The 12,788-nt window shown below is 41.0% G+C and overlaps 1 protein-coding gene across 4 annotated transcripts in view; it reads left to right on the forward strand.

Annotated features, from left to right (window-relative positions):
- Positions 1–12,788, forward strand: part of ptprua (protein tyrosine phosphatase receptor type Ua) — a 211,960-nt gene that overhangs the window by 125,822 nt on the left and 73,350 nt on the right. For all 4 annotated transcript variants that reach the window (XM_008421304.3, XM_008421306.3, XM_008421305.3 and 1 more), the window contains exons 6-7: positions 5,487–5,658; positions 9,376–9,669. In XM_008421304.3, the coding sequence (XP_008419526.1) occupies positions 5,487–5,658; positions 9,376–9,669 (466 nt within the window). The remainder of the gene's footprint in view (positions 1–5,486; positions 5,659–9,375; positions 9,670–12,788) is intronic.

Consider the following 12,788-nt stretch of genomic DNA (forward strand, 5'->3'; position numbering starts at 1 on the left):
GTGACCGAACCCTGAGGAAGATTGTGGAGAAGGACCGATTCCAGACCTTGGGGGACCTGCGGAAGCAGTGGACTGAGTCTGGAGTAGAAACATCCAGAGCCACTGTGCACAGGCGTGTGCAGGAAATGGGCTACAGGTGCTGCCTTCCCCAGGTCAAAGGTCAAGACATTTTTGAACCAGAAACAGCGGCAGAAGCGCCTGACCTGGGCTACAGAGAAGCAGCACTGGACTGTTGCTCAGTGGTCCAAAGTAATTTTTTCGGATGAAAGCAAATTTTGCATGTCATTCGGAAATCAAGGTGCCAGAGTCTGGAGGAAGACTGGGGAGAAGGAAATGCCAAAAGGTCAGAAGTCCAGTGTCAAGTACCCACAGTCAGTGATGGTCTGGGGAGCCATGTCAGCTGCTGGTGTTGGTCCACTGTGTTTTATCAAGGGCAGGTCAATGCAGCAGCTATCAGGAGGTTTTGGAGCACTTCATGCTTCCATCTGCTGAAAAGCTTTATGGAGATGAAGATTTCATTTTTCAGCACAACCTGGCACCTGCTCACAGTGTCAAAACCACAGGTATTACTGACCATGGTATTACTGTGCTCAAACATGGAGTTTCTGTGCTGATAATGGAGCCATGTTTCCTTCAGCCCACTGGCTGCAATGTTGACTCCTTGAGATGTCATGAGACCTAAACTCTGAACATCATGGTATGGAGTCATCCCAGTTTTTCATGTCTACCATATAACCATTCATTTTAGCTTTTAAATTGGTTATATGTTCCTGTGTCCAGACAGAGGGATGATCAGTAGCCCAGCATCATGAACAGTTTGTTCTGAAGATCCTGCAGCTTCCACTTCTCTTCCTAACATGGCGCCTCCTCACCCTGACTCTCATACTGATAGGAGGAACCACAGAACTCTTTTAGTTTAAAGCTCATCTTCTGAAGTTGGGATATTTTTCCTCCAGCAGGTTCCAGAGGAATCACCTCAAACCAGATGTTGGACTGGATTTTATTTCACTGTCAATGTTAGAGCCTGTGAATGTTAGAGCCTCATTTTCAACAGTGGAGCTATAAAGGTTGAAAAAGGTTATTATTTTGGAGAAAATCTCATCAACATCAATATTTCCACTAAATAAGAGGCAAAAAAAATTGTTTGATAAAGGAAAAGCCTCTCAGACTCTGAGCCCGACAGCACCACACTATTTTTTTAATATTAGACAATTAATTTAATTTCACATAATTATTGCGGTAAAAGCCATTTGTTTGTTAGATACTTAATGAAATGTATTTACCGTGTTTGATATTTGTTGTAAATGACGTATACTCACAAAGAACGAAGTAATTAGTCCAAGTTTGTCGTTTATTGAACTTTCATAAATTACAACGACTGTGATGCACCACAGCAAAGGTAAACAAAGGTAAAACAACCTGAACAGGTGATCAACTCTAAACCACTCACACATTTTTACTCTCCGTCTCTCTGTCATTAAAGCACACCCGTTGCTATGGCAACCTCCTGCGCTCCACAAGCTGACCAGAGATTATGTTAAAAACATTCAGTCCGTTACGATATTAGGTTTGCAGGCTTGATATGTATTTTGCGGTCATTAATAAGCCTCATGAACTCAGCGGTGGTTAATTAGTTCATTTTAAACTCCTGCTCTGCTAGTTATTTTGGTAATGGAACCGAAACGCACAGAATTGCGCAACATCTTGTTGAAACAATAATCAATGAGATTATTATTGTTGATGGATCATTAATTTGAACACGTTTTATTGATTTTTTTGTTGTTCTTTAATAAAGTTATAAACGTTTTGCTAAGGAGTCAGAGGAGGACGTGCTGGTCTCAGCGTCTGGCTGCGTTCAGTTTGTCCTAATGCTGAGATCGACTCAAAACCTTCGACGATCGACATGTTGCACCGCTGCTCTAGCAAAAAAACAGTTCAGAAACTATGTGAAATGGGAAAAAAGTTATTTATTAAGTCTGTTTTAGATTGTTCTTGAAAAACTAATCAGTCACGGCTGCACAGTGAACCCATTGATTTTTTACAGCAGACAGCCGCTCCCCTCTCTTGCAGGTACTGCTTACCCCCGCTAAATCTTTTAGGGGTACGCAGTACCCTGCCGTAACCCCTTACTTTCACCCCTGCTTCTGATTCTATAATAAATAAATCTCTGATACATTTATTCTCTAATCATTTAGCAAATGGAAATAATTTGTTATTCAAACTGAGCTAAAATCAGAGAAGTTAGATCTGATTTAACCTTTGTGTGCGTGTCGTTTTTTAATTCACTGTATGTAAACTTCTGGTTTCAACTATATATATTTCACTTATTTTTCCTGAGTCACCATGGTTACGTAACCTTTTCAGAGTTATAAGGAATTCTATCCTCCCTGAAGAGATTACAATACCATGCAGAAGAGTGAAAATGGAAGCATTTTTAACATAATAACTTTTGGGGTTTTGGACAGAAAAAGCAATTTAGAGTTTTTCTAGTACCCTACTATCAAGTTTGGTCTTTTTTAGGAAGACCTGGATGGCTGCATGCTGGAAATATGATGGAATACTCCCAGTTATGAGGCTTTTTGTTTGATGATAGGACAAACTACCTCAGAAGGATCTTTGAAGTTATTTATATCAAAGTTATTTCACTTTTCTGACTTTCTCCAAATTCAGAAGACATGAGTGTGGAGCATGCTACAGCTGGAACTCTAAAATCTTTAAGGATTTATTTCACAGCAGCCCTCTTTAGTCCGCTTTAATCCAAATCTAGTTTATTTGCCTATAAAGTCTGGAGACTACTCCAAAAGCAGGAAGACTGCAGAATCTGACGCCTCTCCATTTTGATTTACGTTTTGTGAAGCAGGAAGTTGTGCTCATGTCTTCTTCAGAGGTTTTCATGTCGCTTTCTTCAGTGGTTCTTGGTGCAGTGCCCCCACAGGCAAAGAAAGTAAACAGTTGTTTTTGTTTTTTTTTATTATTATTTTGCAAACAGGTTTTTTTTTTCAAGGGGTTTGGTTTGTTTGACACCTTACAGTGAGAAACCAGCTGAAAACGTAACAAATGTCACAATTTTGGTCCCAAATCAAATCCAGTCTATTGGACTATCAGGTGTGAAAACAGCCTGCAGCGCCAGCTGTATCTGTGAGGTCAGACACTAACGTGGGACGAGACGGCCAGGCTCACAGTCGCCGCTCTAATTTATCCCAAACGTGTTCTATCAGGTTTAGGTCAGGGCTCTGAAGGTCAGTCATGTTCTTCCACACCAAACTCACTCAGCCATGTTGGAAGAGAAAGGGGAAATCTCCAGACTCAAAGGGAAGATGAAGTAAGACATAAATAACATAAATCCTTTTGAGCTGAATTATTTCTAGGTTTATTAATCAGTGGAGCTGCTTAAAACTCTGGATCCATTCTCCTGTAATTGAGTACAACGTCACTAATAATCCTGCAGTATGGTTCAGATAAATGCTGAGTTTGAGAGCCTGATATTGTGTTTTGATTATTTCAGAGCTGCTGGGAAAAGATCCAGTTGCAGATATGAGAGGTTATTAAATTAGCGCCTTTTGCTTTAGTTCTCTGGCTGGGACGGGTTTTGGTTTACTAAAGCCGAAAGCCATTTCTCTCATTCACCAACTGAAAATAGTTTCAATTTCCCTCGTCTGAATATGAGCTAATATTAGTCTTCAAAAACCCTTCTCTGAATGCCTCAATCCTTCTCTGGCCTTTGAAGCCTCAACATGTGAGTGCTTTTGAAATGACGGCTGCAGGGAGAAGGGGCCTCGCAAATTACATCTCACTATCCTCCCAGTCCCAGCCCTTGTGTTTCTTTTTTGAGATGTTATTTCTTCAAACCCCTTTCTCACTGTGTTCGAGTGTCATTGATACATGAAAAAAAAATCATCTAAAAATATTAGTTTATAAATTCTTGTTCATGGCTAGAGCCACGCAGAACATGTGGGAGACGCAAACAACTGAGAGCTTTTCTCCTTGATGGCAAATTGTACGTGGGTGCGTGTGTGTGTGTGCGTGCACGTGTGTGTGTGTGCGCATGCACGTGTGTGTGTCCATCCATCCATCCATCCATTTTCTAACACCCTTCGGGGTCAGGAGGTGCTGGTGTCTATCTCCAGCGAACGTTTCGGGCGAAAGGCGGGGTCACCCTGGACAGGTCGCCAGCGTGTGTGTGTGTGTGTGCAAAGTGAAAAAAACTGAAACAGCAGTCCGTGTGCTTTACCGATGAAAACTATTGTCTCCCTTGGATGTTTTAGACTTTTGTTGCTTTAACAAACCCATTATGATCAGCTAAATTTTGCTTCTTTGACCAAAAACTCTTTGATGACGACGTGAAAACTGATTTCTGCAAAAATAAATCTCAATGACATAAAAATACGTATCATATTGCGTAATTGTGTTTCCAATTGAGCACAAAACCTTATTGGTATTCTGCTAATGTTGAAAAAGCACAACTTTGCAATTGCGGTGTTTCTATTAAATAAGCACACAGTTAAAATCTCACACAAGTAAGTTTTTTTAGCCAGAGCAGATATTTAAAAAACAAACTGAGCCGTCATCCTCCAACCACTTCCTGTCGTCTTCTTCGTCTTTCCTGCCAGTAGTAACATCCTGTTGTTGATCATGTGACTCGTGTGATGTGACAAAAGTATTTCCATTGCAGTTGTGCAAAACACACTCATTTTGATGCAGCAAAAAAAAAAACACCAGATCCTAGCGAGTTTTTTTGATTGCCGCATTTCATATAAGCAAATTCATTTTCATTCATTAGAAATCAGTTGACATAAAGGTTGTTTAGTAATTTGTTTTTGGCAATATTTTGCTGATCATGACTGATATATAAACTACTGGCTCCAGTTGAATGGACCTCTGTTGAATTAGGTCTGTCACTTTCAAAGAGGTGAATATTTGTAAAAATGTGTAACTAATAGGAAAAATACTACATCATGCACACGACATAAACATTCTCCAAACTGCATCCAATTTTCTCCTGAGTCATTCCCAGCTCAAACCACTGGATGTCAAATCGATTTCCTAGTGAAAAAACAAGAGCGCACATTTTACGTTCTAATCTGCTTATTGTTTGAGCGAGCCGCATATATTGCATGTCCTGCAAGGAGGCATTCTGAGCGGCAGCCGGCTCTGATCTGGTCCTGACGGGTTGAGCCAGTCTCCGGTCCGCCTGCGGCGCTGACACATCAGCATGGAGGCGGCTGAGGAGATGTCAGCTGGAAACGACGACGGCCGCGAGGCTGGAGGAGAAGCCAGCGTGGTTACCGCTGACATTTATCACATATTCATTATCTCGCCTCGCCACTTAGCAGACTCTAACCACCTTTAGTTTTTTTTTTTTGTTTTGTTTTTGTGTGTGCGTGTGTGTGTCTCCTCAGGCTGCTGTGTTCCCGGTTTTAATCACATTGATGGGCCTTAAGTAAACATGTCCATTTCCCTCTGTGTGCTCTTTGTCTGGCTGTCAGCGGAGAAACAGCGCCGTGCTTGACACTTCCTGGCTGTCGCGGCTGAGCCACAAGCGGCTGATGGCGACGTTTCAGGTGGAGGCGCAGCGCGGCGAGCAGGACCTCTACCGCTGCATCACCCTGTCCCCCAGGGGGGCCGCCGTCTCCAACTTTGGAGAGCTCATCGTCAGAGGTGAGCAAGTCCTGCAACGGTGCAGAATATCTGTGGGACAGAGTGGAGGATTTCAACATGGGAGATGCAGGACAGGAAGAAGAAGAACAAAAAAGAGAGATGTGGACGCACTAACAGAAAAATAGAAACAGAAAGAAAGAAAGAAAGAAAGAAAGAAAGAAAGAAAGAAAGAAAGAAAGAAAGAAAGAAAGAAAGAAAGAAAGAAAGAGAACGAACGAACGACAAGGAGACAATAAAACACACAGTGACGCGCCGACCAAACATCCTTTCACAGGGATGGGAGACCAGGCCAGGAAAAATATTATATATTATAGATGGAAATATAATATATTTCAATCTGTTTCCTCTAATCATGTATATATATTCCTTGGCCTGGTCTCCCATCCTATTTTTCATAGGATCCATTCTTAATAATAGTACATAAAATACAAGGCATACATAGTTTGAATGGATTCTTCTTACCTAGTCACACATACATATTCGTATGCAGATGAATATAATCCAAACATTTGGGTCAGAATCAAATGATCGAACTGTTACACCAACAAACTACAACAAACATCAAAAGAAAAGAAAAAAAGCCTATCAGACAGGTGCGATACGAAGTAATCACATTTCCATCTATTTTCTCTAATAGAGAGAATAGATGGTTTAATTTTCTTCACCTAATGAGTTTTGCATCTTTAACAAATACATAAATGAGGCTGCCTTAGATTTCTCTGGCTTTCCTTTCTGTTCTGCATGTTATTCTTTCCAGAGTGAAAGCTGATATCATTTGTATAATCCAATTTAAAACATTTGGACTATCTGGTCTTATCCAAAGACAGCAACAGACTCTTTGGCACACAAGAGACACATATGGCTATGTTGAATTTATTTATATTTTATTTCTTTTAATTTTTTAATTGATTTTTTACTGTGTTTTAAATCCATGTCTTGATTGAAGGAGATGACTATGTATGCTACTCTTAGATCTGAACTTGATTCTCTGAGGAGGGAGGCAACATTTGAACATTTTCCAGTGTTCCTGGTTTCACAATTGTTGACTGTATGACATGTTTATGAAAGCATAAGCTTTTTTAATGTTTTCATGATATAAATAAAGTGCTTTGAACTGCGGTGTTGCTGAAATGTGCTACACAAATGAACTTGATTGACTGATGAAATAGTTTTGCAAAGTACTGTAGTGTCAAACTTTAACTTAAAATAAATAAACTTATTGGATCTTTCAGTAAATCCTGCCTTCATAGCGACACAGTTGGTTCTTGTCTGATTGAGTTAGAGATGCATCAGTGGCTGATTCTAATTAAAACACAGCTATTATAACCGGCAGGGGACAAAATGTGTTTATTTTTAATTAACTCTTGGTTTTATACATAGAAAACTGAAAACATACAGCTTGTCAAGTTGAGTAGATGTACATGTCATAGAACGATCACGGCTTCATCACAGTCTGCTGTCGTTACATTGTGTTCTCTATGATAAACAGAAAGATCGGAGCCGTCATAGGAAATCACCGTGAGTCACTGGTTTTAATGAAAATGTTTTGATTTTTTTCTCATCTACTTTTTAAGTTACTATTAAGTTACTGTATTTACAGGACAGCCAGTTTAAATGGCTTAGTTTTCTTGGCATTAAACTGTTTTTCTTTCTTTTTTTTTAACATTGCATATTTCCAAATAATGAGGTTGGGACATAGAGCAAAAGAAAGTGGTAACATTTAATTATTTAATCATTTAATATATTAAGTGAGCCACAGATCCGCTTGTTGCTGCAGCAGGTCTCAGACCTCTGATATAGAAGATGAAGGCTGTGGTTCTGTCTCAATGTGGTCAAAGTTCAACGTTCAAAACCTTCATTTTTATTTTATTAATAAAGTAAAACTGAAGGTAAAAGAATGAAATTGATCCAAGGGACCAATTAGTTATACTTCCTGTGCCAGTGCATATCATCATAGGAAACTGAGTTAGTATTATCTCTTCAGTACTGGGGTCATAAATGGGCCAGGATCAGTTCTTCAGGGGCACTGGCCCCTTTGGCCCCTGTTTAGAGCCGGCCATGGAAGGAAGAAAGATAGGCAGCAAGAAACGAGAAAAAAGAATGAAGGAAGAACAACAGCAACAAAAGAAAAATGTGGACAATCAAAAATAAAAAAAGAAAATGAGAAAGACACACAAAAAGAAATGGCAAAATAAACAAAACTGCCAGACAATAACCGACAGGCAGTCGGTTGTTGTCTGGCAGTCGGTTAAACAATAACTGACAGGCATTGTCTAACCGACAGACAAAAACAGAACCCAAGAAAATAAGAATAACTAAAAGAACAAGAAAAAAAACTGAAAAAGTCAGGCTCTAGCAACACTTAAGATAAAACTAAAAGCAGCTCTAATAGAGTATTGTAAAGGTGATACACATATACTCTGCTAAGCATTAAACCAGCGTGTTTATGTTTAGCTGAAACATTTAATGCAGCATTTAAAACAATGAATTGCTCCAGAAGCTAAGCTAGCCTCATTACTACCATAAGCAGCTCAATATTCAAAGTGTGGTTTCTTTACTCTTTAGCTAACATCTATCGCAGAATATTCCACACATTCACTCCATGTTTCTTTGTGTTGTTTTGTTTCTCTTCATCTGAAGTAATTTCTTCTGTCTCAGGAACAAAACCAGTCGTCTCGTTGCTGCTTCTGTTGTTGGAGGCATTTCAGAACAAAGTGCATCGCCCTCTTCAATAATGCTGAAAGGGATTTCGCGAAAATATTTTCTTTTTTTTTTCCTCTGGGTTTTGCTCCCTCGTGGTTGCTTTCTGCTTTTCTCGTGTTTCTTTATTACTTGGTTTACAGGCACACATAAAGAAGGACTCACTCCACTGCTGACCCTGACTTCATCACTACACTTTTAACAAGAGCCTTTGAAATAATCAGCATTGTGAACTGATCTGAATGGTTCCTGGTTAAGGGTCGCACAAGGGTCACCTGGGATATATATATTTGGATTTAAGCAGCAGAATTCCGGTTTAAAAGGTCACAGTGATGATTACCTGAAGAACCATTAAAGCTTACTGGGCAGTGGAGTAAGTACAATTTAGAGCCGAGAAATGAAACCCTTCATGCTAAACAAATGTGTTTGCTTTAAACATCGCTATGGAAACATTAACCTGCCAGAGCTTGGAAATAAATTCAGGAACAGCATCTCGTTTGAACGAGAGAACTTTATCTGTACAACATATCGAGATTTATGTCATTAATATCATTTATTTGCAGGAGATTAATAAATCTTCATAAAAGCCTTAGATTCGTGTTTAAGACGTCTGTTTTTGATTGATCTAATGTGATAATCAATCTGTCTTAGAGAAAGAATTTTGACTTTTCCTTACATATATACCATAATCATTAAAATTGCGTCTATATATATATATATATATATATATATATATATATATATATATATGCATTAATCTCTTTTTAAGATTACTGCCAAGAAATATTGTATGTTCACACAATATTCATAATTTGGTGATGTTTTAGCAATATCAGTCAATTAATTTTATTATAGCATGTTTCTGGAACAAAGTAGTTCAACGTGCTTAATATCATAAAAACACAACCCATGAAGTCTACAATAATGGAGGGCTACTCTCCCTCCACACTGCGCACCAGCCCAGTTAACAGGAAGTAGATTTAATGAGCTCACACCAGGTGACCTTCTCTGTTCCAGTCCCGCCCACGCCCATCGCCCCGCCCCAGCTCCTGCGATCGGGCCCCACCTACCTGATCATCCAGCTCAACACCAACTCCATTGTTGGAGACGGACCTGTCATCCGGCGGGAGATCCAGTACCGGGCCAGCCAGTCCACCTGGAAGGAGACCCATGTGGTGGGCTCGCTCACCTACAAGGTCTGGCACCTGGAGCCAGACACAGAGTACTACATCAGCGTTCTGCTGACCCGACCCGGGGAGGGAGGCACCGGAGCGCCGGGCCCACCGCTGGTCAGCCGGACCAAGTGTGCAGGTATGTGCAGTCACAGTGGATGCTTTTTCACAAATAAAAACATGAAAAGTGTGGGACTGGTTGTCTTCAACCCCCTTTACTCTGATGCAACTACTTAAAAATCTAGAGCTCACCTTCTAGGTGTTGCCTAATAAGAGAGTTCTGTTCTGTGAAGGACTGCAATGGGAAAATCAGTCAGTCATGTCTCACGGTGGTGGCTCCATCATGCTGTATCGATATTTTTTTCAGCAGGAAACAGTGAAGTTGGTGACAAGATGTGAATAAGTTTCAAAGGTGTTAAAACTTTAAAGGGGCAAAATTTTGTATTTTCCTTAGCTTTAATTGTTATAAAAATGCTATATATCAAATATGACTTAAAAGAAATCTATCCAATTCATCCATCATCTCACATACTTGTCCCCAGTGTGGTTGTGAGGGGTGCTGGTGCCCTGCAGCGGTCACCAGGTGAGAGGTGGGGTCACTCTGGATAGGTTGCCAGTTCATCTCAGGGCCTTAAAGAAAATTTGATTTCATAATTTAACTTCTTGAAATTGGTCGTCTTTCTCTTTAAAAACTCAATGTTCTTTCTGAAACTCTCCCTTCAGGAAGTCATCACAACATGGCTCCTCTATTGACCTTTTAACAACGTTTTTAGCAGCGTCGCTCTGAGACGTAGCTCCTATAATGAGCTCCACAGATGTGCAGTTCAACCAGATGTTTGTTAATATGGCATGATGATATTTGTGACACCAAGTTGAGTGACACACACACTTCACTCTGATCCACTCTCCGTCTGCTCGCTCGGTCTGTTCGGTCTCTGCTCGTGCTCAGCTCTGTGTCTGGTTCCAAACTGAAGTTGTATGTAAATGAACCACAACACCAGCCAGTCACAGATGAGCTTTTTTCATCCAATCAAAGCATGCCTTGCATGCCTTAATCATCAGGTTTTATTTTGTTAATGCTGCTGTTGCTACTGCAGCAGTGTGGCTATGGATCGCAAGTAAAAGAAGAGTCTTTTTGCTCTCCAGATCGCCACTGCATGCTCAACTTGGTGGGACATTAATCATACCATATACTAGTTGCTACTGGCTAATCTGAAGGAGCTGAGTGAGGGAGAGCTGCTCTGTGAGGCAGAAGCTTGGAAACTGCAGCTCTGAGGAGGAGCTGCACCTTGAAGGCGGGGCTAAGTCCACCCAGGTGTTTTGGACAGCTGTGTGGTTGCCATGTAGGTTTCTCAGACACGCATGAAATAATCATAGCAACATTCCAAGTATGTTTTTTTTTAATGCGGGAGCAACATTATAACATGATGTAACATTCAAAAAAGTCTTACTGTCCCTTTAACAACAGACAGCTAGGTTGTGTTTGCTGCCGTTGTGTCACAAAGGCGTCTAAGTCGTCCTAACATGGAACAGTCAAAGTCTTCCATCTTTCTCCTGGTCTTTGAAAAGGCAGACCACCAAGGTCAAAATGTTTTCTACCTTTTTGCTTCATGTCACGCTAGCAGAGCCACCTAACTACAACTCATCTGTCTTTCAACCACATTGCTGCTCATTTCTGGTAAAAATGCCGGCCAGACGCTCTTTCAATCAGACCTGTCACCTGCCACCGGGGTTGATCCGCTCACGCTGGCGCCTCCACTCAGCCACATCCTGTCAGATCCCATTCCTCATGTCTGAAGCTTTCTGCCCCGGGTTAAAGCAGAAGACAGCGGAGACTCTGTGACACCACCGCGGCATGGATTCCTTTTCTTCTCAGACTCTCGTTGAGCTTGACATTTCAGATGTTCCTCAGTCCCATCTAGCTTTTGTCAATAACTGATGGTCGTTCTGAGAGCTAAAAGTGAAATGCTGTATGTATTCTTTAGTGTGACTAAAAATGTTCAATATGAAACATTCAGTCTGTACTTCACAGTTTGTCATCAAAGCTGTAATAACCTTGAAAAACGCTTCTGTAATTATCCAAAGCCCAGTGTTCAATGTTAAAATCTATGTAAAAATAATTCATGTATTTCTTCATATACAGAAGTCATTTGTAGGCTTACTTGGTGGCGAACATGAGTCGGGCAAAAACAGTAATATAGCCTGGCCATCCTGTACCATTCCACTCAATTAAAATCTCGCTTCACAGCTCAGTCTGGGTTTCTCCCATTTACTTGGATTCTTCAGCAATTACATTCTTTTCCTCTGTAGACTTGTACTAATATTTCAATCAGGCCACGATGCAACATGAAACCAAAATATCAACAGACTTTGAGTCAGTTTGGATGTTTAAATCACAGAGTGTAGAAAGTCCTCCAAACAAGTGTCTCCAGCTCAAAACACACATGGTCTCCTCTTGGTAAGTATGAGTTTGTGCACTGAAAGTCTTTCACATTTTCTAAAAAACCCACTCCAGGCAATGCGGACAAGCCTTGGAGATAAAATGAGCAGATCCACGGGGAGCGTCCCACCCGGTCCACCGTCCTTCCATCCCTCCTCTCTTTTCTGGTTGCCTGGCTCCCTCTGCCTCTGGGTAATCCCTCTGATTAGGCTAATCATGCAGAATGTCGGCGCGGGGCCGGATCGCTCGGGGACAGGACAGAGCCTGCCGGGGCGCGGCTCTAATGATGACTAATGGCGTCTGAAGCAGAAAGTGAACTCTCTGCTTGTGTCAGATCTGATTTTAACTGCATTGTGATTCTTGTTTTTTTTTTCTGCACCTAAATTTTTGCCTTTGTCTTTAATGGGGTTTTTTTATTTTGAAGGGCAACGCTTTTGGCCGTCTCGACTGTCAGGGCGTCAAACTCTTTGGCGTGGTTTGTGCTCTTGGAAAGAGCAAACCTCCTTAAAGTCAGCAAACACTTGAGGGATGTGTCTGTCCTCTCAGGAGTGATTTCTCCTTTTTGACATTGCCTCGTTCATGTGTGTTATTAGCTTGTGATCCATGTCTGGCGACGCAGCAGGGCTGCAGCTATTGCCTCTCCAGTGCTGCCTGAGAGTCATCCACATCCCTGTGCTGCCATTCCAAGGACATTTCGCTCAGATTCCTCCATTTGGTACCGCTGAAGTACTCTTGGACATTCAGGCCAGGCTGCTGGACAGAAATACCCTCATTAATGCTTGAAAGTGGACATTTAGCTCGACATCCACATGTGTAAT

Source organism: Poecilia reticulata, chromosome 11 (genome assembly GCF_904066995.2).
Source record: "Poecilia reticulata chromosome 11, P_reticulata-male-v2, whole genome shotgun sequence".
Classification (NCBI taxonomy): domain Eukaryota; kingdom Metazoa; phylum Chordata; class Actinopteri; order Cyprinodontiformes; family Poeciliidae; genus Poecilia; species Poecilia reticulata.